The sequence below is a fragment of the Dermacentor silvarum genome, chromosome 7, assembly GCF_013339745.2.
Source record: "Dermacentor silvarum isolate Dsil-2018 chromosome 7, BIME_Dsil_1.4, whole genome shotgun sequence".
Taxonomy (NCBI): Eukaryota; Metazoa; Arthropoda; class Arachnida; order Ixodida; family Ixodidae; genus Dermacentor; species Dermacentor silvarum.
This window is the reverse complement of record NC_051160.1, coordinates 103,644,951-103,672,328: the sequence shown is the minus strand read 5'-3', so window position 1 is coordinate 103,672,328 and position 27,378 is coordinate 103,644,951. Positions and strand designations below refer to the sequence as shown.

The following is a 27,378-nucleotide window of genomic DNA, read 5'->3' as shown; positions in this document are numbered from 1 at the left end:
CGCCATATATACCTGCCCAAAAAGACAATGGCCGTGTAACGCTTTTTTATTGAGCAATTTTTGGAAACGTTGTTTTTGATCCACGCATAGTTATCTTCATCTACAGATTTCACAAAGCATTGCCTCCATATTTGCAACAAACTTGAGCTTGGTGGCATTTAGCTCGCTGCCTGGGCAGCGAGCTAAATTCTGCGCTATTCCTAAAAGAGGATGACAGTTAGGGATCGCTTGTATACCTAATTTATTGCAAAGGACCCAACTTATCCACGCACTTTGAATTTTGCGTGCACATCACCATTAACGTAGCTGTTCCTTAGTTTAGGTAAATAAAAACAACTTTTCTACTACAGTTCGCTGAACGCTTCGGGAAACCTACTAAGCAGTTCGTAAAACGCATGAAAATAAAGGAAAACAAGGTTTCAGTAATTATTTGTAAAACTCCGAAATAAACTCAGAACGCAACACTTTTGGCACACATTACAGTTGACATGCCACCCATTCCCACTGAATGTTTTATTTTATTTTATTTCAGTAATTTAGGAACCACTGTAGACACTGTAGAACGCTTGAGCATGTAATCTTCTACAAAGGCTACAATAATGTACATAAAATAAACATTTATCATGCGCCAGCCATATGTTGCTTCCTTCTCGAACGAAATATAATCAGCGTGCCTAGTACGGCCCACCGAGGAGACAGGGAAAAGCAAACGCGTAAAAATCGGGGGAAATAAAGTATTTAAAAGCACGTAATTAACCTAAACACTTCAAACTTTCGGTACACGTGACCCATAGCATGATCTCGATTTGCTTTAATTATAAACTTGCCGCTCGTTCTGACCCTCCCAAGGCAGCTGGGAAGCTTCGTAAGCATTTCATATACCACCGCCAAACAGGCTCAAAAAGAGTATCTTTTTAGGGGCGAAGCTCCTTATAGCGGCACCCGTTCGTCCCCGTCGTCGTCGTCGTAGTAGTAGTGTGTAACCAGTCTGAGCAAAATGAGAAAAAAAATTCCGAAGTTGTGTCCGTAGCGCAGAATCGAACCAGGGACCCCTCGCTTCCGAGCGCGAGGCGTTAGCCCACTACGCCACGAAGCGGACATGGACACACGCACCACGATGGCTATAAATACCAAACATTAACGAAAGGCCGCGTTTCTAGCGCGTTTCTAACGCGTTTGTGCTAGCGCGTTACGGCCCGTGTAAGAAGCTGGTGTAAGACGCTGTGGCCTCTCTGCCTTACCTTCAACGCGTTTCGAACGCGCTGCCCAAAGCGGTGGCAAGTCAAGTTCAAGTCGAGGAGCGTTTATGAATACGGGGGGTATACTCTCTCGGCAGTCATGTGATGGCGTCGGCAAACGCGGTGCACGTTCCGGCATGTGTAAATGGCTGCGTAAGACGCTGTGGCCGCTCTCCCTTACTAGAGAGTGCTGCACGTTTCTAACGCGTTTGTGCTAGCGTCCCTTTAAGCAGGAGATCCGATGATTCCCTCCGGAGCTTCGCCCACTCATCATCATTCACCCCGTGGATATGCTGTGAATTTTTTTGTATTATTATTTAGCTTGAAATTAACCTACACTCTTCACAATAACTGCCCTGCACAACGCGTTCGATATTTTCAACATTTTCCTGAAATTTGAACTTCGTGAGTGGCATAGTTATTTTTTCAGAAAATTCTTTAACTGGATTATGACGTTTTCGACCCCTTCTATACGCACTAACAGCTTCACTGTAAAATTCGCAAGATGAACATGTTGAGGCGACGCAGCATTCAATGCAACTGCTGCTGCGCACCAGAAACATCACCCTGGCAGCTGACAGGCGTCTCGCAACGCTGGCGTGAGGCGGAGTGTCGCCAGCGGAGTTGCAGGCGTTGTGTCTCGACGGCGCACCATCGACATGACCGCAAAAATAAACAGCCGGCGTTCGTAGTTCGACGTAAACTGTGCGTTCCGCTCACACAGCTGTATGCACCGTGGTGTGGTACACAACAATGGTGTGGTACACATACAGTTAAGAGCACGAGTGCTAGGGCTTTGTGCGCAGAATACTCGCGGCAGCAGCAGAGCCGGTTGAGAAGAGCGTGATAATGACGATGATGATGATCCTACAAGATATGGCACGCACCCACAGTAGGGTATGGGCCAAGCAGAGCGTGACCCTGCGTCCACTTCGTCGTTTTTGCAGCCAAACACATTGCAACGCCGTTCGCGCATGTGCCGTCGTTACCGTGACACCGTGGCAGCGGTGGTGCGAACTCGCGTCGAGGGTCCGCGTAATTGCTATCACAGCAATAATTGCGCCCCATAATGATTTAAGCGACACGCAGAGAGCTTTTTCTTAATGCGAAGCTTTTGTGCCGAGTTTTACGTTCTTTTTCGCAAGTCTTCGGCCTCCAACACCAGCACACGTTCAGCTAGCGGGAGGGTGGCGCCATCTGTGATAGGTTCAGCGAAAGAGTAGTTAACGAGTGCAAAGAAGCAACACGAAGCGGCGCCACCGTTTCGAGTGCCAAAACGAGTACGAAAGCCGCCAGGTGTGTGGGCTATGTCAGGTGCGACCCAAAAAATACACACTACTTATGCCTCCTTGCTATACACATGTTCATCGGGCGAGGAGAAAATGGAGGAGAGCCGAGCCTTCCCTCTTCTCTGACTTGTGCGAGCCGGCGCGGCGCTGCTTGAATAGGTGCGCTAGTGTTGCCGTCGCGTGCTACGCGACGATTTCGAGATGTGTTAGCTCGTTCTCCGTGAAATTTACGTGTTGTCAGTTCATACAAGGTGGTCGAAGAACCACTGTGCAGCCTTTCGGTGCTGCGATAGCTACAGTGTTCGGAAATTTATCTTGGCTGCGCAAACATGCAACGTGCATCATAAACCGCGGTGTTTGCACGTGTTGCGAACTATTTTGGCTATGTCGAAACAGCGGTGTCTGTGAATTGCCAGGCTAAATTGGAAGATATTCTCACTGTCTGATCGCTTTGCGTGGCAACAGAAACGTGAGACTGCTCGTCTACGGTCAACACAGCGCAACGCCGAAACATCTAAGGGTCAATTGTTAAAATACATTAGTTCCAGCAACTGGCATCATTTTCCCGTATTTCAAGTCTAGTGGACTTGAAATCACTATGTTATGTGTACGTTACCCTCCTCTATGAGGCCTATGACGTTGCTTAACGCAGTGATCACTGCGGTTGCTAAACCAGCATGATACATGCTTCCATCCTGGGTCGTCCTATAGGATGGAAGGTATATAGCCCATATGTTATAATTTCGTTATATTGCCCATGTGTTTCTATTGGCTAACCTTCGTAAATCAACCTGGTGATGACAACAAGGGCGCTGGTCGGCACCATACGGATTCTCGAGAAAAATGATCGGGTTTCACTACAACTAACCCTTGCTCATTTTGTAAAACCAATTTACCAATCACTTCTTTTTATTGGACCGCCACTTCTCCTCCCTCCGTAGAATGTTTCTAGTACCTCCAAATGGTAATTTGGATTTAAGGCACAAACCTATTGTCACATCGTGCCTGTCAATTAGGCAGCAGCCACGGATTGATTATTACTGCTATGCATAAGTTCATTTTAGCGTCCGGAAGATTACGCTACTAGGGTACCGACTGTGGTGTACTTTATTATTTTCCCTCTATTTATGAATAAGCCATCTCAAATATTGAATGCTTCATTTCCCGAATGTTTTGTTTTGTGATTGTTTGCTTTCTAGCCCACTTTGTCTTTTGTTGGGTGTGCTTTCATTACCTCCAGTGAGTTCAATCTCCGTCGTGGGTACGAGCCACGCTTTGAGACAACAACAACCAGATAAATTTTTCTTTGGACTGGGCTGGTCTGACGCAGTACCGTATCTATCATTTCTGTAAAGAACCCGGCATAATTGATTATTTCTTTTTGTTCTGTCTTCGACACTCGCTACGAATAAAAATACTTCCTCAGTTATGCTCTCTATCGTGCCCTCGGCTCTGAGCTTACGTACCAGAGATGTTTCGATTGAAATGTGCAATTTATTTGCCACACACACAAAAAAAATATTGCTGTATTATTTTATATTATCCGACTTGATTTAGGTGCACATTAAAGAACCCCAGGTGTTCCAAATTTCCGGAGTCCCCCACTACGGCGTGCTTGGTTTCAGATCGTGGTTTTGGCACGTAAAACCCCATAATTTAATTAATTTGTAATATTACCCGACTTCATTTTTTAACTTCTCATACAAATTCAAAGTTTTATTTCATTGATATTCAAGCAATCTAACATTATCTTTGTTCTGGCTCTTTTCCGGCGATACCCTGGCGGGACAAGAAGCTCTCGTCCAGCAAGTACGTCGCGCAGCCATGGCCAGTGGAGTCCTGGAATGAGGACACCACCCACTCGTCCTCAAGATCGACGATCTCGATGGTCTAAATAAATATTTTTCTCTCTCTCTCTTTTGTTTAGCTTCTTTTTGCGCGTTATCTGTTCATTTAATTTTTATTTTATTTTATATCTATCGTCTTGGCCAATCTCCCTTATGGTCATTCTTGGGCACTCTTCCGCTGTCTACGGAACTTCTCGTCATCGGAAGCAAACGCTGAGCTGCACGTGTTACGCGGCCTTTCACACGCTCCTCCGGGGATAGAAGGAAGGGTGGGGCATGTCACCAAACTTGTCCTTTTAGACCAGTTGCCATCAACAACAGCGACAACTAAGTCGGCGACTAAATAGCCATCCTTTCTAAATAGCCATCCAATATTTCAGAAAAATGTACGGAATGAACTTCAAACTTTGTCTGTGCCTACGTGCTATGTGTAAGTGCTTGCTTTTGCATAATATTCTGAATATTTTTAGTGCTACAAAAATAAGTCGTAGCAACATAGCGGTGCCTATGGGGTTCCCCCTTTTTTCGCCCAGCTTTTCTTCCAGCGTTAGTATACTAACTTTATGACGAAACCTTTACACCGCCCATGTCGTTATCAAGGGTAACCCCAAAAAGATATTTTTTCTAACAATCTAAGAGAAATAGACAAGTAGCATTTTCTTGCGTCTTATAATCCAACGAAATTATCTTTTTAATCTGAGTGGTTGTGTATCTGAGTGGTTGAGTACTAGCGACATAATATTTTGAGGAGTGCCTTCATCATCGGGTAAGTTGCCTGAATGTCCCTGGGGAGTCTCTTATCGTGTCCTGCATTTACCTCAATTTCTCGATTACTGAAGCTCTGTTCGCGATTACATTGACTCCTTGTTTACACGTTCTAGCGCATTACTCTATCACTTTAGCTTGACTTTTTATTTCCCTTAATTTAGTGTCCCTTTAAGCCTTCTTCACTTGATCATCACGCTATAGTAGCAATAGCAGCAACAACAACGAAGCTGAAGACGAGGTAACTAACGAGACACTAATATCAACTCTCTCCTTCATTGTAACCTCTTTTAACATTCGCCTTTCAGTTAGTCTGACTGCTCACTCGCATAGTAGCCTATAGTCATTGCAACATCCCCTTCTTCCCCCCTTCTACTTTGCGTTTCTCGTTTTCAAATAAGAAATTCCTTTAGCCCTACCTCCTACCACCAGATTCTTGGCCAATCAATCCCCCTTAGTGGGTGCGAGCCATGACAGAGGTTAATCATCATCATCAGCAGCAGCACGCAGTGGGTGCAAACAGCCGGTATAGGAGGCTATTCAAACTGCCATGCCTAGGCACACGACTTAGCCTGCTCGGTCGGACAGCTGTGCTGCTATCTCTGAGCGGGCTGCTGGTGTTGCGGTGTGCGGCCTGCTGGGCGACGCCTGCCTGTGGCCAGCTCGCTCGCTTGATCGCCCTGCGCTGACACCACTCCTTCGGCTACCCAGAGGTCCGCGCCGCCATCGAAGTCATGGCAAAGCCTATGGAAGCAGACGACGCTGTCGGCAAGACCGGCGACAAGGACATGATCACCGTGGTGTTCGAGGCGGGGCAGCTATTCCACAACGATGGCGGGCAGCGTGAGTTCGCGCCGGGCTCGGCGGCCAGGTCCATGCCGGGACTGCGCGATCAGAGGAAGAACCGCCAATTCTGCGACGTCGTGTTCCGCGCGGCCGACGGCGTGGAGGTCTGGGCCCATCGGTTCGTAATGTCTGCCAAGTGAGTTTTGTTCTCGCCGTACTTTTCTCTCGCAGGATTGTTCCCTTTACGCCCGTGCTTGCCGTCGCGATGCAGATATTTCGGAACTGCCGCTCTTGTACGAGTACAGCATCCGGGTGTTGTTCCGTACTCCTCACAACGTATAACAGCGTAGTTTGATGGGAGTCCTGAACAGCCGTGTCGTCGTTTAAGCGTGGACCAGAAATGCGGGAGTCTAGCCAGCCGGTGGGTCCCCCTACGTAATGCCAATTCGATACCTGCACCGTTTGCGCCAAGTATAGAACCCAATAGACCGATCCCACCGACCGATCTGCGCATGCGCCGGTTTTCCGGAAGTAGCACTGACACCATCTTGGTTGTAGTCAACTAGTCAACCACACCACCGCAGTCCGCGCTCGTTGAGTACTGCGCACGAGCTTCCCAGACATATCTGCGACTCCACCACCGAGACACATTCGTCATGTATTTAAAGAAATTACATCGGCTGTTCATTGCAGCATGCGAGGCGAACGTTGAAAATTGCCTGTTCCTCTTTCCTTTCGGTTGTTACCCGCTCATAACGCGTTGAGTATCGTATTTTTTCGAGCTTTGTATGTAGTACATGCTGATGTACGCGGTCGTTTTGCGCTACTATTTTTGCGCACGTGCATCTCGGTGACTGCACCGTTATGTTTGCTTAGCGACGGACATAATAGGATTTGTATACCTGTTGGAGACAGGTTTGAAAGGCGGCGCCAAAACTTTCGTTCCCTACTTACCTACATGGGTTTCGCGCACGACTTGCAGACTTCGGTAACAGCGATATCTAGAAGTTTAGAAGTTCTTAAGTAAGCTTGGCGGCGTTTTTAACATAAAAACGCCGATAGCAAATCATCACCAAGTCATCGATAGCCAATCAATAGCTAATCGATAATTGATCAATTCTGGAAAATTCTGGGGATGACTTGGTAGTGCTTAGCCTAGCCCAAATACGTAGCCAATACCTTACGATAGCCAATCAATAGCTAATCGATAATCGACCAATAATCAATAAATTCCAGAAAATGCTGGGCATGACTTGGTAGTGCTTAGCCTAGCCCAAATACGTGGCCAATAACTTGCGATAGCCAATCAATAGCTAATCGATCAATAATCAATAAATTTCGGGAAATGCTGGGGATGACTTGGTAGTTCTTGGCCTAGCCCAAATACGTAGCCAATAGCTTGCGATAGCCAACCAATAGCTAATCGATAATCGACAAATAATCTATAAATTCTGGGAAATTTGAGTACACTGGTGTTTTCGCATTTTGCCCCGATCGAAATGCGGCCGCTGTTCGTCCCCGTATTCTCACGCTGTGTATTACCAGTACCACCTATTAATCCGTTGAATCCACGTCTCTCGAAGCCTTCGCTCTTCAGGAAACACATAGAATCCGAAGCCTTTGTCTCTTGTGTGGTTGTACCAGCCAGGAACGCAGCAGGTCAATCCTTCCATCGCACGATGGCTCTACACGAACCATAAAAATTGCCAAAAATCGTTCGGATACACAACGCACAGGCACTCCGGGCGGCTGGAGCGGCCGGATGACTACAAGTACCAGCATGCACCGCGGCAGCGGTGGCGTCGTGAAACTGGCTGGTGGGATCGGTCTATTTTAGTGAGTCGTGCAGCTTCGTTTCTCGAACTTGAACGGGTCACGACCTCGACCCGCTCGCGTCAAGTTCACGTCCCCATCACGTGTACATGCACAACATCAAACTGCTCCAGCAAATTGACCCATGCACCCCCGCACTCGGACTGGCACAACCGGCCCCGACGACGCCCCCTCGGCTGGACCCACCGCTGTTCCCATGAATCCGACAACTGCGGTATTCGGCCCCACAGAATGCTGATTCGCCACGACTTTGTCGGGTTCTTACGTGCCGTTTCTCGTCAGCTACGGGCCGTGCGATTAGTCGATCTTAGCTTAGCGGGTGAGAACGCGCCTCCGTGTTCTATTTTTTTCTCCGGCGGTCATCCAGACCATAACGTGATTATGTAATTTTTGTCAAGCGAGTCGTGTGGGTTTACGCCCATTTGCCTCAGTTTCATAGGTTTGCATGAACTTTGGCCAAATTCACCCGACAAGGCGAATCAACACGACTTTTCGAGCTTATGCACATAACACAATAGTCGTTTCGCTCACTGGTTTGCTCGTTTTTGTTCGTTTGTCCGTCTGTCCGTCCGTCCATTCGTTCATATTGACACGTGTACCTGCTTATCTTTCACCGGTGACCGCTTTTTCACCGGCTAAGAAATGTTAAACGTTATCGCTCGGCGCAGGACGCGCATGCATGTATCTGAAGTTTCTCGAACGTTTCTATCCGTTGTCTGTTGTCACCGACGCTTATGTAATCTGATTGTATGAGCGGCGGGAATTGTCTAGTACTTTCTGAAAGACACGCGGGCACCAGGGATTAATCTAGAACCTTCGATGACTCATGTATAAAAGCGGACGCGTTTCGCTGCTGATCAGATTTTGACGTTCGCCGACTGTGTTCGCCACTATCGTTATGCTTCGAGTGTAACTTGCTTTTGTGGGCACAGGTTCGCCCAGTAAAGAATAAGTTTCGTCAATCACAGTTTTACGACTGCTTTCTTCACCGTCACTGCTACGTGACAATATGTTCGTTTGTTCGTTCAGGCTATTGGCTTATATTTGCATTGATAGCCGATGATTTATGCACAATATTTTAGTAATCGTGGCCCTTTTGTGAGTATACCTGAACCATAATTGGAAAAATCAGTACTCAATTTGGCCACTGAGCAGTTCAATAGGCCGGTCATGGACAGGTCTGCTGGGCAGCTAGTGAAAACGCTCTTCGTCACCACTGTGGTGGTCACCTGGGACCCCGTTCACTTGGTCTACCACTTTTGCGGATATTTTCACGTTTGCGTGACGTAGCGTCCGGTGCGGCCTCCGACTTTATAGACCAACATTCTGCGCGCTAGCTTGATGTGGTATACGCCGAATTGTATCGATAGATTAGGCAGCCTCCATCTTCTCATTTAGCACATATAATTGAGCAGTTGGCTCGGGTGCAAAAAGAATATTCCAGAAATAACTCGCAAATATTTTTCTTCACAGAAAAATAAATCGAGAAGCACCACTGAGTTTTGTAGCTAGGCGTTTTACCAATGCAAAAGGTTGAATCGCAGCGTTCAGAGTTTACACTGCAACAATCCCATGTTTGCATGTGCTGGTTGCAGCGCCATAATTTTAGCAAGAAAAATCATTGCTCCACATAAAACATATGAGTGCTGCTGCTAAAGCTGTAAATAAGAAACAACCATGCAATAAGCAGAAATTACGGCTTTCTGTTCTGCTACCAAAGGAATGTAATAGCACATATTCCAAGAAGATATACACCATGCAGCAAGCCCGCTTCACCGCAAAGCAATACACTATGCAATTAAGGCATCATGGCTTGTGGGAAAAAAAAAATGACGTAAAGTTTTTTTTAGCAGTTTTTCTTTTTTCGTTTTCTTTAGCCTTTCTTTTCTTTCTCTCTATTCTTTATTCTTTACTTTTTAGACAGCACTACTCTGCTATTGGTTTAGGCCAGGATTGTAGTTCAAACGTTTGTGTGATAGGCGAAACCGTTCTCTTAGGTGACCATAGATTTGCTTCAACACAGCACCGATATCAGTCTTGAAAGCATGACAAAGTCACTTACGCAGGCTTCACTGCAAGAAAGGATCTTGTTACTTACTTAAGACCATATGCAGTGCATAAAAGCTTAACAGCGAAACTTAAAATGTCTTTTCTGTAACCTCATGCACACGAACCCTACAGGTGCAGGTCGAGTCAGCCATTAGGTCAAGTAGATTCCCTCATTCTGCGAGTTCACCTGAGTCCAGCGAGTGACCCAGCGTCACTGTTTCTCTTCAAGGCGAGTTGTGCGAGTGAGCGAAGGGTTTCGAGGTTATAATGTCAGCCCATACGATAGCTTCGCTTACAGAAACGGAACGAGAGCTGGTGGATACAGAGGCCGGGATGACACAGGCCATCCTGACCGCGCTGATGTGCAATTAGCGAAACTGGTGTAGCGAGTTGACCCATCCACAAGCCGCCGCGGCGCTCCCTCTGCCTAACCGATTTGAAACCGATTTCGGCCTGGCAAGTCGACTCGTCTCGACATTGTCGAATTAGTGTAAACTCGGAAGTGCTGATTAGCACGGTTAGTCCACTTACGGAGAGAGTAAATGCCAAACCCGTTTCAGTCGATCAGTCAGACAGCATTAGCCTAAATAATAATCGTCATCAGTCTTGCGTACATTTCTGCACTGCTCACACATTCTTGTCAGGAAGGTTGTGTCACATTGATACGCGCTTGCTGTTCGTGGCCTGAAAGGCCGAAAAGCGCTAAAGCGATTATTCTCTTATCGGCGATAGCAGAAGGCTGACTCGATTTGCTCTCGCTTTCACATTTCTGAAAAAAAAAGTTGGGTTCCAGAACTCCTTCTGTTCAGCGTGTGCACCCTTTGGAATAAATCTGTCGCTCTCGGTCCATCCGCGATGCAGGTACTCCGGCTGCTACGCACTCTTCACTCTCGCCAAAGATGGCATGAGTCCCGAACAGAAGCAAAACAACGAGTGGATCCCGCCCATCCGGGTGGTGGTGGCAGACCTGGACAGCGAAATGATCGAACTGCTCATCGACTTCGCCTACTACACCCCATTGCACGAGCGCATCGGCCTACACAACGTCGTCAAGGTGCTCGAGCTCGCCGAGAAGCTAAAGGTCAGTCGGTGACTGCAGTACTGGCGAAGGGGTTTCGTGAAACTTCGTTTTGAGCAGGTGGAGCAGAGGAGCGTCGCGGTTATCAAGCATGAGCTCTATCCTGTTTGCAATCATCGGTAGGTCGAGGTCCCGTAGCGGCATGAATCTGAGGAGGCGTCGAACGTCTTCAACGTTCCTGCTGTTTTGTTGGGAGGTCACTCGCTGAATCACTTAACCGCTCACACAGTCGCTTAGTGGTTCGCGCATTAACGTAGTTCCTCAGTCACAGTCACTTAGTCGCTCAGTCGTAATCACTCGCACAGCCGACTTGTCACTCAGTAACACTCGCTCAGTCACCAACACAGCGATTTAATTGCCAACTCAGGGGCTCGTTCCACTACCCAGCCCCTCTCAGTGAATCAGCCGGTCACTCAGTTACTCGGTCAATCAGTAACTAGAACACTGAAGCACACTCAAGAAATTTGATTCAGTGTAAAGGCAAGCATTGTAGCCCTTCAGGCTCCCGCGAGTTAGATGGTTGGTTGATCCTAGGTGATGTGGCTCAAGCCATTACGGGTGACATGCCATAAATCTAAAGGTAGTGGCAAAAAGAAAAAAAAACGATAAAGAAAAAAAAAAAAACATTTTATTCGAAGCGAAGATTTGATTTTTACGGGATAATAATAGCGATTAACCATAGTTTCAAAGGGCCGCGACGCGTTGCATCGTCGTCTTTTCTCAGCTGCTGTGCCTTCGACGAGTTTAACCGGCTATAGGAGAAGAAGAAGAATTGGCATTTGATGCATGTTGAAAAGGAACCAACACCAACAGCCTGTCGTTACGGTAAGTCGATTTCGGGCACGTCTTGCGATTCCATTCTCGACTGCACATTTCTAAGCGCACAGTGTTACCTGCAGTGTTACCGAGAACGTGCGAGCAAAACGGTGGAGGCGAGCTTTTAGCATCGGCGTGCTAGTATCAACTCGCCCAGACTTGTCTGGGGCTTTGCATGGGTCAGCCTTTAGTGGAGTAATTTTGTCCGATTCGAAAGAACCCGACATGGTAGCTCGGATGCCTTAGCATAGCCGAGGGCATGGACGAGGTCGAGCATGCGGTTCAAGGCCGCGGCTACCGCATTTTTATAGGGGACGAAATGCTAAAACGAAGTGTGCTTAAATTCACTTGCAGGTTAAAGAAACCCTGGTGGTCAAAATTTATCCGAAGCCCTCTACTACGGCATCTCTCATAAACCCAGTCTTACTGTCAGACGTTAAAACTAGTCAAATAATAATAATAGCAATAATAATATGAATTATTATTAGTATTAGTAGTAGTAGTAGTAGTAGTAGTAGTAGTAGTAGTAGTAGTAGTAGTAGTAGTAGTAGCAGTTGTAGTAGTAGCAGTAGTAGTAGTACAATAATATAACAATAATAGTTTATTTCCACGAAACAAGTACAATATTGTGGTGGGGAGAAGTTGCTGAAGGCAACTTGACTAGCCCCGAATTTCCAGACATTGGCTCCAGCAGGGCAGAAAAATATATTAGAAGCATATTTGTATAAAACTCTTCGCGCCACTAATAATCATTTGGAAAGTCCATAAACGAAATGCATACAAATCTGTTGCAGTTGTTCTTCGGCTTCACAGTTACGTAGGTTCCGGAGACAAGGAAAGGCGAAGCACAACATTTATCTAAATAATGAAAATTAAAATAAAATTAGGTATCGTAGTTACCATATAGGCGGAAAACCTAAAAATTATGGAGAAATGATCGATGATGTTTGTCATTGTAAGCGAATAGCCCTAGCGATCTAGTTAGCGAAGCGACAGTCCCCTTCTCGTTGCCGATAATCCCCGCTACTCGGTTGCGCGAGAGCATGCGCTAGAGCACTGCACGGGCCCAGTTTTTCAGCCCGGGCCCGGCCCGGGCCCGATTTTACATCAGGCTGCCCGCCCGAGCCCGACCAAAAGTTTTGTGGTGAGACCCGGGCTCGGCCCGGGCCCGGAAATAATCTACGTTACCCGCCCGGCCCAGCCCGCCACCCCTTTACCATAGGCGCGAGCCCGGCCCGAGCCCGACTCGAAACCGGCCCGATATCGAAAAAGACCAACGAGTGGCATTAAAAAAATAAAATAAAGAATAGAATTAAAGTAATTTATTCTTAAGGCATAAATACATGTCATATGCAATTATGAACACCACTTTAGTGGTCTGAACGCAAATACCAGCGCGCAAAGTAGTACGAATGACCCTGCCGAGCAGTATCGCCAGCAGTTTCCAACGGCGCGACTTTGATGCGGCCCAATCGACTTCTATCACCACCCGCCGCGGTGGCTCAGTCAGCTAAGGCGTTGCGCTGCTGAGTACCAGATCGCGATATCGTATCCCGGCCGCGGCGGTCGCATTTCGATGGAGGCGAAATGCAAAAACGCCCGCGTGCTTGCGTTCTAGTGCACGTTAAAGAACACCAGGGGGTCAAAATTAATCCGGAGCCCTCCACTACGGCGTGCTTCATAATAAGAACTGGTTTTGGCATGTAAAACCACAGAAAGATGATGACTTCTATCGCCACGCCGCCACAGTATTTTTCCACATCGGACGCCTCACTGCAAAGCATGCGCCGCCACAGCCGCTTGCCCCACTAAACCGTATTATAGTACACTATAGCCGAAGCGCCGCCACGACCGGTCGTGAGCTCAGCGCATGAATGGAGTAAATTGAGAAATAAAGCTTCTCGTTTCTCCGTGGTGCAGCGTAATGCGCTGCTGCTAGGGGGCCAGTTGAGAACATGCGTGCAATCATGGATGGAGGCAATGGCATATTTCAGCCGCGTGAGGAATTATCTTATCTTACCAGTCATCGTTTTACCAATTCGCCTTTGAAGAATCAGCAAGTCGCGAACGCGCTTACACCACTCTGAAAGCATTAATTACATTGATTTAGGTAAGGAATACAATGGCATCCCTTGGTTTCAGGTTACTTCGGTCTTTCTGGACTTTTACATTCTGTTGAAACAGCACAAAATACGACGGAAGAAGAAAAGGGAAGTACACAGGAGTATCACTGCTAGCTTCCAGCTGCGCCCGGGCAAGAGGTTTTTCAGATTCGAGACGCGTGAGGGTAACTCGCTGCACGTTACATGCCCACCACCAGAAAGTCCGAGCCCGGCCCGGGCCCGCGTCGAAATACCCGAGCCCGGCCCGGGCCCGGATCAAAAAGCCCATGCCGTGCCCGAGCCCGGCCCGAGCCCGTGAAAAAACTGCCCTACCCGGCCCGACCCGGCCCACGGGGCGGGCGGGGCCCGGCCTTTCGCTTAAGCCCGAGCCCGTGCAGTGCTCTAGCATGCGCCCTTTCTCTCGGCACCTTGTCTCGCCTCCCGGGAGGTACCTCATGCACAAGGCCAGTGCGCTTCGCTCCGTGACGTCATGCTACCATGCCCGACTGCTATAGAATCTTATGGGAAGCTCTCGAGTAAGCCGCGGTGATTTTGACGTCACCGCTTTCGTCACGCGGGGCTCGGCAATGTAAATTTTGGTCCAAGCAGTATGATGTCATGAAACAGAGTGCACAGGCCTGTTATCGAGTGCGAGTGATGTGATATGCTTGGCCCAGTTGGTGTGGGTTGCTACAGATGACGCAACGTGTTCTGCGCAGCAAGTAGCCACGCCGGCATCGTCAGCTTCCTTTTCTGCTTCCGGTTACGGGAGCCTCGTCTTGTTTTGCTGTCTACCCGTGTTTAGCGGATCATTGAAGCTATAGCCGCTGGCGTGTTCAGCCTCTGTGTTGCAATGTGTATCCTTAACCCTTATTAAACCATTTTCCTACTTTGCAAGTATTCCTGCCTTCAGCCCGAGCCTCACGCTAAGATGCGCTGCTTCATGGCAGCCATGGAGAATGGATGCGTTCAATTCTTGCTCTCCCCGATGCGTCGTTGTCAACGCCGTCAGCGTCGCGATGAGACGATCACCTGCGTCCGCAAATCTACCAGGGATTTTCGTCCGCCGTATCGTCCACGATTAGCTGGCCACTGCCGGGCGTCCAGCAGGCGTGCGATGAATGAGCGAGCCACCGCCTTCCTCCTCCTCCTCTATCCGGTCCCTTCCCGCAACCCGCTTGCCCGAGAGCACTGAGCCGTGCTCCCTCAAGGGATGCAGAAGATAGCGCCAACCTTTCCCTTTCCTCAAGAACCACTTATCATCAGAGCACGCCCCCCTCTCCCTCTCCTTCCAGCGGTGAACGAGCGAGCTAAAGAAGCGACAGTGCGCCCCTCCTCCCATTCTTTACAGTCCTCCTCGCCACTCGATTGCCCGAGAGTACGCGTCCTCCCCCTCACCTTCCCGCGTGAGAGAGATTGTGGTTGTGAAGAGGAAGAGCCGCTAATAACGAGCAAGCTAACGAAGCGACTGTGAGCCCCTGCTCCCATTCCTTACAGTCCTCCTCGCCACTCGATTGCCCGAGAGCACACGCGCTTTCTCGCCTTTCCTCGCCCAAGTCCTACGACCGTCGTACCTCCGACCTACCACGAAAACAGCCGAAATGGCCAAAGGTAACTATTCGCTTTAAAAGCGACACCACAGCACCACGTCGCTTTGTAATCAACCGCCAAACCTTCAGCCGGCAAACCACAACAGCTTTCCCTGCGCCACTTTCGTTCCGCAGCCATCTCTCTGTGCTCGTTGCACGGTGTGGGCACCTTTTATAATCGCCATCGCTATTAAATCGTTATAGGGTAACACTTCGTGAAAGCGATATTTGGTGCAACCACGACCGGCGGCGTTACGTGCCCGAATTTCCTACACGGTACACTATTTTAACGCGACAGCGTTAGGGGCCCCGCGTCGCAGAAAATCCGGCGTCGGCGACCGGCGTCGGCATGCGATGTCGGCGTCGGTGGCGGAGAAAATCATCCCCAAACACCCCGATCGCGCAGGCCCTCCACGTGGTGCAAGGTTTTGGTGAGCAAAAATTTAATTTCTGACAATGAAATCCGTCAGAAAAATGGTAAATTACGACTTTACAATTCGACGTTTGATTCGTCTTCGCATTGTTAACTTTCGGCGTCGGATTGCAGTTTGAATGTGCGAGAAAACGTCATTCTGCTACGCGGAAGCTCAAACACAAGCCCCTTTTCCAGCAATTATACCAGACCTACAGCCGCGCGCTCGGGTACTTGCGAAAATGTTATCCAGATGGCGCTCGCATCCTCGGCAGGTTAGGGAGCCTACATGCAAGCGCCGTTTCAGCGCTTGCATGTAGGCTCCCTACGGCAGGTCAAATTGGGACTTCGCCTGCTAATGAGCTTTGGACACGCGCGCGCGTCGGGGCAATAGCAAACAATAAAACAGTAAAAAAAGTGCTAGGGCCTTCAAATTTTAATATAAGACCAGTTGTATTGCCTCTGGAAAAACGTCTTCCCAGCCATGCATTTCTGTTTAAAAGTGAAGCCGACTTTACGGGGATCGGTGTAAGCTTGGTCTTTGTAAGCTGGCTTTCCCACGTTCCGTGTTTCAGTGAATGAAGCATACTTGTCGGATGCGAACCGGTCCCGATAACGCTATCGCGTTCTACTCTTAAAAGCGAAACTGAAGCGTCCTCCAATTTTTTTCTCTACTTTGTCTTACCAAATGCACTGTGCAGGATGGCGTGTCGCCTGTTTCTGAACGCACACCTTGACCTTGATAACCTTGAAAAAAAAAGTTTGTCGAAGTTTTTCGGCAGGCTTCGGCAGAGTCTACAGGCTTTTGTAATATTTTACGACGCAGATATCCCAGATACAAGAACATTGCCTGAGAACCCTGAAGAAGAACCTCGAACCGGGTAGCTGCATCGACACTTACCGCTTGGCCTGCAGCCGGGGATACGAGTATCTCGCTGGAGAAGCCTTTCGCTACATCGTGCGGAACTTCGACGAGGTACGAACATCGAAGTGCTCCATGAACATAGAGCGGGCGTTATCATAACTATCGTTCTTTTTTTTTCTTTTTCTTTATTATACATCAAATGCCCAATGAAATTGCAAAAAAGCCGCCATAACGGCCTGGCATTGGTAATCGCGGAGAGCATTCCGTTTAAATAAATTAGCTTAATTTATTTAATGCATGGCAACTTCAAATAAATGTTGCGTTTTAGAGGCGTGGGAAGTGTATCGCTAAAGGTCAAAACATACATAAAACCAGACAATGTATGGTGGTTTGGTAATGCTGCTGTTCCTGATATCAAAAGACGGAATGGAAAGTCTTCACGCGCATTTCCTTGTAAACAGCGGAGGAGGATGTCTCCACATGACGCAGGTGTGGAAAAGCAGCAACCAGTTCCAGGCTTTGACGCCAGAGGAGATGCGTACTGTCCTGGAAGACGACTGCCTGTACGCCCCCAGCGAGGTGGAGGACACGTTCTACGCCATCCTCAAGTGGATCTCCGCGGACGTTGACGGGAGGAAGGCCTACCTCGCCAAGTTCCTGCCGCTCGTTCGCTTCGCATGCTGCCCCGTCATGTGAGCGCACCCTCTTACGTTCATGATCACCCGCCACTAAAACATCGTGACCATTTACCGGAATTATTTTTGTTTTCTTGTCCCCCGCCCACCCCCCCCCCCCCCCAAAAAAAAAGAAACAACGCGATTCTGCGCCCCTCGGTCATCGCGCGATACTAGATGCACTACACGTACGCATAATGCGGTACCACACAGTTTATGGCAGTTCACTTTGAAGCCGAGTATCCTGCTTCTTCGCGTCCCTTCGCACTGCTTCTGTTTTTAAAGCGGAGTTTACTTCTTGTTGCAGCGACTTCGAGAGAGTTGTCATCCACCCACAAGTCCAGGGTGACGGAGACAGCCTGAAGGTGATAAACGTGATCCACAAGGTTAGCTGCCCTTTCCCTGCGCAGTGCAGCGGGTGCTTATAGCTAATTACTGAAAGGTAATTACTGAAACAAAGGACACACGCACGTGCGCGCGCGTGCGCCATCTGGAAGATAAAGATGAACGCGCTTGTCGTCTACAGCCTAGAAACGCTAAGCCGATCCAAAAGTACTCGCGGGAGGACAATAATAGCCAGATTACGACCCTGTAAGCGGAATGTGATCATGCAGAGCACGCAAGAACGCCTCACTGGAATTCTGCACATGGCAACCACCCATCAAAGCCAAATTGTAGGCCATCGAAAAAGTGCAGCCAGTTCCACGAAGTGAAAACTGTCGAAAGAGCAGAGCTGTGGTCGTTCTGTTACTGCGATTGCCGCATATGTTTCTTTTAACAGCGACGGACACCGAGCGGCGTCCATCGTGTGAAGAGCACGCGGCGCTAACACCCGCCATTATACCCCGGCGCCTCTCCTCCTCCTCCCCGGTGCGCACTCCGATTGGTCGGCTCCTCTGCTCCTCTTCAATGGTTACGGACGGCTCGGTGTGGTTGAATCCTCTAGGCCTTCGCCGTGGCTTTGGCGGCGTGACAATCATTACTCGACTAGAGTACAGTCGTAACAGCCCTCAAGAATCGGATGCGTACGAACGCATCATAACGCCGTTGTGTGCGCAACGTACTTAGTACTAAAACTGTCTAATGAATGCAATCCGATAGGGTGGTTTCCCTTGCGCGAGGAATGCCTGTATACCTGGTTTGCGTTAACGTCATTGCGATGGCCATATTGGAATACAGTCGAACCCGGATATATGAAATCTGGAGATCACAAAAAAGTTCGATGTATAGGGAATTCGATATACAAAATGAACTTTTATAAAAGAATTTTTATGGGGATTTTACAGCTGTTCGATGTACACAGTAATTCGTTATATCTGATTTCGATATATCCGGGTTCGACTGTAATATCTATTGCATTTATCTATCTATTGCAGGAAAGTGTCGGTCGCAATTTGGTCGACGCATATACAGGTGCCTTGAGCGGCGGTCAGAGCTTTAGACACTGTCGAAACCTACGGAGGGCTTCTCGCGAAGTAACAAAGAAATAATACATGCGCTGGTTGCGCTAATGGCGCATGCTACGTCAGTAATGTTGTCCCGCTCTATCAAGTGCTTAAATAATGACGCAATATGTTTACGCTCAGAGCTTCGCAGTCTCGCACGGTATCACGGCCGTGGCGGCCCGCATACCCTGCGGCAGCTGGGTAAATTGTGAGCAGCAGCGTTGGTCGTGACATAGCGTCACGTAGAGTGTAATTAGAGCGCACAACACTATTGGTCTGAAGCTCACTTGCTGGTGTAAAGGTGCCCGCAGCAGCGTCATCGCAATTTTATATTGCCTTTCGTCTTTTACCCTGTTCAAAGCAGCGTGACAGTTTCTCACACTTTGTGGTTGAACAACAGTCACTAGATGTACTTTTACCATTTTTGTCCTGATGCTGTGCAATCTTCGCTGTTCCCGTATTCCGTAAACTGCCTTACAGTACCCTCTTTGTCCAAGCACAACGTCGCTGCCAACGTTTTACGCAGCAATTATATAAGCAGAACATGTTCGGTCTTGGAATCATAGCTGTGTCCTCTGTGGTTAAACTGAGCGCAACACGATGGCGCTACCTGTGAGGCTGCTCGCGTCTAGCCTCCTGTAAACAGCCACACGCAGATGGACTAGCTGAATCTCGCAACGTTCGACGACATTTACTTATATTTTAGGCCTTGTCCAGGGTTTCCCAAGATCTTGCGACTGTAAGTCTTTCTAATCGAATACGTGGGCAAAACCTGCCTTTTCCGCGCAGACACTCACCCAGCATTCTATGCCGGTTGGCGTAGTGGCCGGCATTGACCTGTCCCCGAAGTTATGGCTCACGCCTCGCGTCCCCAGGGACATCCTGTTCCTTTTCGGTGGCTGGACATCGGGTGCTACCAACAACATGCTCACGTACAACTGCCGCGCCTCCAAATGGCGCGCACTGGGCCACCAGTACACCACGCCCAGGTAACGTGTCCCCTCAACAACAAGCTATATTGTTGTACGTGGCGGTCCCGACGAGGTTGTTTTAACCTGTTTCACTCGGGGGATTGGCACAATTTGCAAAGGAAGGCGACGCGCTAGAAAGAGTCGCCATGGTCCGGGCCTCGGGGTTTAGTCTCCACCTAAGCTGCAGGAGGCCATGGGTTCGAAACCAGATTGCCGCCGGTTGCCTACCGATTATCTAAAAGGGCATGGTTGTCCCGGCTCGACCCGACACTCGCCTCCTTTTAGGGGTGTATTGTCCTGGGAAAGGAGCCCACGCCTGCATGTCCCGTGGATCCCTGTGGGCTCAGCAAAACACACAGGTATTGTGTAGATGCAAGTGGCCGCATGCGAAGCGGTGGTCACAAGTGATACGGCTTAGTATTGTTGAGAAATCGCGGCATTGAAAAGCGCTTGTACATTCACATTCTGGGATTATATGCCTTTAATACACCCATAGAAGCATTTTATTATTAATTAGGAGAGTAAGATTGCCACTCGGTTGTGCATTAATGGTAGAGAGCTCGTAGTTTCGAGGCCAGACAGTTAGACAATGCATGAGACTGCGTAGGAGAACGAGGGACATTTACTCCCTGTTTCTCCCAGCTTCAAGGTCAGATAGCGATATTTCAAAAAATTATATCGCATTCAACAGATTTTCACCGTCGTCCACAGCAGGACGTATCCTGGTACACTAAAAACGTTTCCGAGTAAGATTGCAAAACGGTTGCGGAAGAGTGGTAGAGAACTCGTAACACAGTTGGGGAGATACTTCTTTTGTTTTTATTTTTTTTTACTTGGCGTTCGTGCAGTTGCATGTCTAGATAGCTATAGACCCCTTCAACGGGGATCCCGCTGGCTCCGTCATGTTTCATCACGTGGTGACGAGTCCATTCCTTGCTTCGCGAGTTTCCTCGCGGGTTTCCTCAACTGCGCTAGATTTATTCTTGTTGCGAAGAAGCTTTCCAACGTAATTGCTCTGTACTTTGTAACAACTTATAGACCTGCTAGTAGCTCGCTTACTCTGTGTACCATCACGAAATGTTCAGCTTCGAGCATTCTTGCGCTGTCAGTGTAGTCGCCGTCACCCATGCTTCGGCGCAGTGATTCAAGAGGACATCCATTCACTTATTCTTGATAGGTTGGCGGTAGAATAAACGTGAATTTAAGTGTTAGTTCGGATGAGTGTGTGTAGATAACGTGCGAAAAAGTTGCAGTGCCAAGAAGCAACGCTACTCCCCTTTGTCACTGTGTAAAAAGTGGTACTTTTTAACAGCGGAGCTGTTTAAGCTGGCCGTAATGCGTGCCACCTGCCACTGCGTTGCCTAGCAACCAGATCGCGGAGTGTCGCGCGCTATGCTCGGGAGAGAGAAAGAGAAAATGAGAGAGAGAGAGAGAAATAAATTGTAGCAGCACCCACGAGGAAACGCGCAGAGGTGCTGCAGACGCCATCCACGCTTCTCCATTTCCCCGCATTAGCGCCGAGCGCCCGCGGTGTCCGTGACTGCAGCGGACGCCTCTGGCGGCGGCTCGGCCGAGCTCCCACCAGGCGCGTGCTACTGCGCATGCGCCGTGACGTCATCCCGGCGTGTCGCCTGCTGCACGCCGCCCGTACACTGTGCATAGCTTGCGCCCCACTTCCCCTACGTGTGTTGGGACAGCAAGTGCCTCGCGAGGCGTTCCCCGATGCCACGGACCACGAGGAAATGCTTATACACCTGGTATAACTTAGCATCACCTTGCATTATTTCGTATACCTCAGCATCACTTCGTATATCCAGGATCAGCTAGGAACCGCTCAGCTGCGCTGTGTCTTTAGCCTTGCGCCACTAGTGCAAGCTACCCCGAATTTTTTAAGAGGTTAGCGATACAACGCTCACGGAAGCGTGTTTTTCTTATTTTTTTATCCTCGAGTAAAGCATTACATCGCGAAGGGACGACTGCACAGGCAGTCCTTGTGTAGCAGTGGTTCGGGAACTTGGCCAGGCAGATTCATTCCATTCCTTAATATGCTAGTCACTGTTTATTTCAGCCAGCTACTGCACACGTCTTCTCTCTACCGTTCGACATTCTTCTGCATGAACACAGTGCGTTAGCGATCACCGAGTTGTATTTCTGAGAGAAGATCGCGCAGCAGGGCAAAAGCGGTAAAGGTTTCGCATTCGCGCGCTTTCGGTGAGGCAACATGCGGCGCGCCGCCGAAAGCGCCATCGCGTTCTTTTAAAGCAAACTACTCCTCAAAAAGGGTCTATAGACAGTGCCGGAAAGTGCGCAGAAGTAAGCAGGACATACTACGTACATTACTTTGATAAAGCTCCGGGGGCATGACAGCCAGGTTTTTAAAAGCAATATGGGTGTGTGCGGAAGGGTAGGGAAGGAGGGGATTGCACTGCATTGAAAAAGTTTTCGCCGACGTCCTCCGCAGGGCGTACCATGGCGCGGCGGTGATCAACTCGTGCATTTACTTCGTGGGCGGTTTCAACGGCCACGATTGCTACCACTCGGTCGTGTGCCTCGACGTGCCTCTGGCCCGCTGGAGTGGCAAGGCGAACATGGCGTTCGCGCGCTGTTACGTCAGCGTCGCCGTCCTCCAGGCAAGCACGCCACGGCCGACGAAAGGCGGCCACTTTACTACTACAAAGCCTACAAAACCACACAGTCGGCGCGAATTTTCGCACACTGTAGTTTTAGCTATAATTGCCGTGTACATAAATAACGTGTGCGGCAGCAGCTGTGCTGGTAGCGAAATCTTCACTAGAACGAGAATTCTGGCCTCTTGGTTATTCCTGATCGTCTAACAACACCGCGCAAAACAAAGGGTGTGACAGAAAGATGTCTGTACTGAGAGACAGCGAAGCTGGTTGTGGCGAAGATACCGGGATGTTTTTCGCTTACGCCGACCGAAAACTATCATAATCAACGGCTCATACCACAATAAGCACTCACACCCCTGTATGCAAGCAAAATATGCAATAGCCGGCGCAAGGCAGAGGTTACAAGCACTCAGTGAAGTGAAACGAACAGTGCATATATTCTTTGGGATCACGCATACAACATACACGTCAGCATACGTTTCAATAAAGGACAAGCTCAAAACAAGCATCCGAACCAGTTAATTGATGATAAGGCACTCGTGATAGCAGCGCGAAGCACCTAGCGCTTCCCGCGCACATTTCCCGGTTGAGATTACTGTTGCGAAAGCTGCCGCGGCGACGGCAGCTTGCGACGCGGAGATGGACGTCCCTAGCCTTTCGTATATAAAATAACCAGCCTAGCAACTGATTTCAATGTTGTTGCAGCACCTCAATGGGCGGTGGCCTACTGTCAACATTACCATTACTCCATTCCTACCATTACTGTAAGATAGCCCAACTACTATTCCTCTAAGGACATAAAGCATTGCATAACTCCCTCAACAGTTGTAGTGGTGGTTTTCATCCACTTTTTTTGTCGTCACTCACTTTGCGGCTGTTATTAGATCGAAGCGACACCTTATGACGCTATGCGTAACCGCAACGCGGTAGTGTTGTTGCATTATTGCCTTCGCAGAAGGGGAGGGGGCTCCTCTGTCCGCATACGTATTGCAATTTGAAACGCTAAGGGTCACCGTGGGCGGTGTACAGAGAAGGCCGAACTTAAAAAAATTCCGGTCGGAAATAAATTGAGTGTGTGGGAAGCATGAAAAACGGAGAAGCGATATTTCGGATAAAATACCTTTGCTATATAATGAGTGATTACAGTATAGTGTATACGCAACCATGGGCGCTATAACGTAAAATGATTCCAAACTGTTTTGATTCCAATTTCTGCAATCAGTCTCCACGATTGGTCAACACATTTTCGGGCCACTCCCAACTTCCCCTGTCTGTCACGCGACGTCACGAAAAGCGCGATAGCTCCCCATCTGCTATAATGTGTACACACTGATTATGCACGATTAAACCGCACAAAAGAAAAATAATCATTCCTGATTCCACGCCTTTTCACCGTTAGGCCTCTGCCATTGGTCCAATGTCTTCTGGCTGCGCCCACTTCGCATGTCTGTCACGCGACCTCACAAAACCGCGAAAGCTCACCACGTCAAAGTGACGTGTACACGAAAAAAATGCATTAATATGCCGAACAAAACTGAAAAATTTTCTGAATAGCCACAGACTGCCCCGTTCCGAAAGGAATAGAAGGTGGCTGCCCGCCGATCGCTCAGGCCCTCGCTACTCGCACCTGTTGGTGAGCATGTACTTATTTGCGCATGATAAACTTTTTTGCGTGGCAGTAAAACGTTATCGAGCCCTTTCGGCATGCATACGACATCGCTCTGCCAACTCTTCCTTGCTGAGGATTCGTTTTAGCGGCATTCTTATCCTTCCATTGCACGCCGCCATGATTTCCGACCAGCCACCACAAGTTAAGTAAGGCGAAGCCGGCCCCACCCTCTTCATGCAGTTATCTATTTTCACTGTGCTGGCTCGGCCCCATCGAAACCCCTCCACTAGAGCGTGCTCCTCGCCTCTTGTCAGCCAATTAGATAAGAAAAACCGCTGAGTGTAGACAATGTTATTGGTTTTGAAAGCAAACAAAGTGTCCTCCTATAAACGAGGAGAGTGTTTGATTGGATTGTTCAGACAACGCTGCCGGTCACCGCCTGATGCTTGCGTCGGTGGTTACGTAAATTTGACGTCAGGAGTTTGGAATCAAAACAGTTTGGAATCATTTTACGTTATAGCGCCCCATTTTTCTTTTGTACGCAGCAAAACAACCCTCATTCCACATTGTCGAAAGGTGCCTTGTACAGGACTTGTACTTAAAAAACTGCTATGAATCCAAATGTCTCTGTATATGCTCCCGTCCGCAATTCAGGCACACCAATGTACCAACCGACACGCCCTCTGCTGTCGCCTGCCGCACATGCTTGTAAAAGCGGCTGGCCACGACGTTGTTACGTCGGAAATAGTGGGGCGTTCACGCGTTGTACTATGCCGCTGCTGGCGTAAAATGCGTAGTGCATTAATAATTTTTCGCTCTAATAGCATGGGAGATCGGATGATAAAATTTTGGCCGCTTACGATGGTTTGGGGTGACACAGGATTGAGAGATAACTGAATAGTGCATGCATTGGTTCTTATCGAATTCAGGGGTGCAATAATATTGTTACGGGGAGGTGAAGATGAGAACAACGACAGCTCCATTCTGAAGACGACGAAAAGTCAACACAGCGTGACTGGGCTATGTTCCGTCTCCGCTAACGTTGCGTAATTTTGTAAATATGTCTTTGAAATATTTTCATGCACCGGAAGCAAACTAGCCAAATGTTTCAGAATTTTGTCACAAATGTTATGCTGGTGTTTCGTGAATCATCTTTTTTTTTGCTGCCGCCACACTTGCTCACGCCAGCGTTTGGACAGTGCTTGTCTGCGGTCATCGAGTGGGATCTATTCATGTTTGCTTGTGCGCGCGGACACCATGCTTGTTGCTTCAGTTAGTATGCGAATGTGTCCAAGTTTATACAGCCGATAAAACTACTATCCTTACTCCGTATAGCTCTCTACTAATTTACTGTCGCAATTGATGCTTCGCCTTTCGGGCAAAACTGTGACTTTCTTTGTAGCTATATCTCTAGTGCAAGGTTTTATGTGCATGATGTGAACAGATAACTCTAAAACTTCATGACCTTTATACTGAAACTATTAACAGCATCCTCTTCCTCAACCCCCAATTACCGCTTACCAGAAGTGACGTAGCACGCAGGTTCTGCCATAACGGAACCGGCTTATTTTCTCGCTACTTCACTCGCGTAGTGTACGCTGGGTCATACCCGGCTTATTGTGTAGTTGCGCGACACGCCGCTAGGACTGCCTAGCGTCTGCTATGGGGCTGTAATTGTCTGTGCGGTTCGGCTCTCATGCGCCTTACTGCTGTCTCGAAAAGAAAGTGTGTACTTATCTACTATTTTTTCACATTTTGAGCCCGAGTGAGATTTCGCAGCAGTTGGCAGTCGTTTCAGGGAGCGTCCTGTCTTCGCAGGGCCAGATCTACGCCATGGGAGGTTTCGACGGGCGCTTGCGCACAAACACGGTCGAGCGCTACGACGTCAAGACAAACCAGTGGTCCAGGGTGGCCAACATGAATGACGTCCGCAGTGACGCAAGTGCCGCAGTAGCTGCAGGCCGCATCTACATGTGAGGTCGTTTTCCGATTGACTGGCATCCGGGTCGCTTTGTGAAGAGTGAATCAATGGATCAAAGTATGGCCAGAGGTCGGCTGTACGGCCGAGGACCATGCTCGCGAACGTCTCTAGGCTTAAAGTTCATTGACTAGACCGATGGACATATTGATAGTGAAGAAAAGAGATAAGAAAACTATATGATGATGGTGGTGGTGGTGGTGATGATGATGATTATCATGATGATGATGAGGTTTGCTAAAGACATCTGGGCGGCGAGACATTGTCGCCTAACCTGCATGAGCTAATTGGGTTTTACTATATTTCTAATTTAGCATCCTGTTTCTTACGTATACCATACAGAAATTTGACAAAACATCTCTGTTAAGCGCCTATCTAGTGATTAATGTGGAAGTAATCACCCTGCTAAAGGATATGATTTTCAAGGATAGTCGGGAGAACGTAAATGAATTGGCCGGGGAGAAGACGAATGAAAAATTGGTAGCGAGAACATATAAATGGGGATTTTTACGGAACCCAATTTTTACGGAACCCGTCTTTCTACTGCAACGGAAAGCTTACTGGTCTGTGTCCAATCGTACAACGCGGAAAACGCCGAGGAACATTCTTTATCAGAATTTCCCAATCTGCATTGAGCATGTAATCGTGCTCAAGAAACATGCTGGAAACAGTGACAGGTGTGCAACCATTCACGATGGCATTTTGTATCTCGTAGAGACCACAGAACTCGGGGTACTAGCTCCCAAAAACGCGCACGTACAACAGCCCTCATGTGCGCTCCCATGCATTGAACAGCTCAGCCCACTCTGCCACTCCACTCGCTCGGTCGCGTGCACCTTTTGCTTTACTTCGTAATAAGCATAGAATAAATCCGGCACTCTAACAATATACGAACTGTAAGTTTAAGCAGTAAGTATGCTGTACTTTATAGCAGCTGACTTACGTACAGTAATGTCATATACTATATCCGGGGTACCAAGATTTCACCGCAAGGCTGCGCCACTTATTGGCTTCTGATACTTTCCTTGCCAATTTAAAATTCTAATTCCTGCATAAATCTCGAATAGCATTTTAGATTGCATCTTTACAAATAGTGGTCATTTATTTTCCATCAAACTCGCACAACACATTCTGGCCAGTTGTCAGTTCCTTTAAAGGGACACTAAAGGTAAATACTAAGAAGGCGTGGACAGTGTAAATACCATTCCAGAAACCTCTCAATGCTTGTTTCGTGAAATTCTCTGCTACTTGCAGTTTGCGCGAGTGTCGCGAGTCAGCAAAGCCGGCACAGCACTACGCGATAAAGAAACTAGCGAAACGCGAAAGCGCGGGCGGCGCCGAGTCGAGCGAAAATGAAACCTTTCGACTGCCCGCGTCCTTGTCAAGGGTATTGTCAACAAGT

The 27,378-nt window shown here is 48.4% G+C and overlaps 1 protein-coding gene across 1 annotated transcript; it reads left to right on the top strand.

Annotated features, from left to right (window-relative positions):
- Positions 1-5,873: 5,873 nt before the first annotated feature.
- LOC119459052 (kelch-like protein 10) lies at positions 5,874-25,975 on the top strand. Its single transcript, XM_049671567.1, has 8 exons — positions 5,874-6,121; positions 10,669-10,888; positions 16,631-16,780; positions 17,159-17,361; positions 17,651-17,729; positions 19,578-19,777; positions 22,221-22,389; positions 25,817-25,975. Exons 1-8 carry the CDS (start codon positions 5,874-5,876, stop codon positions 25,973-25,975), a joined length of 1,428 nt encoding a protein of 475 aa, XP_049527524.1.
- Positions 25,976-27,378: the final 1,403 nt, after the last annotated feature.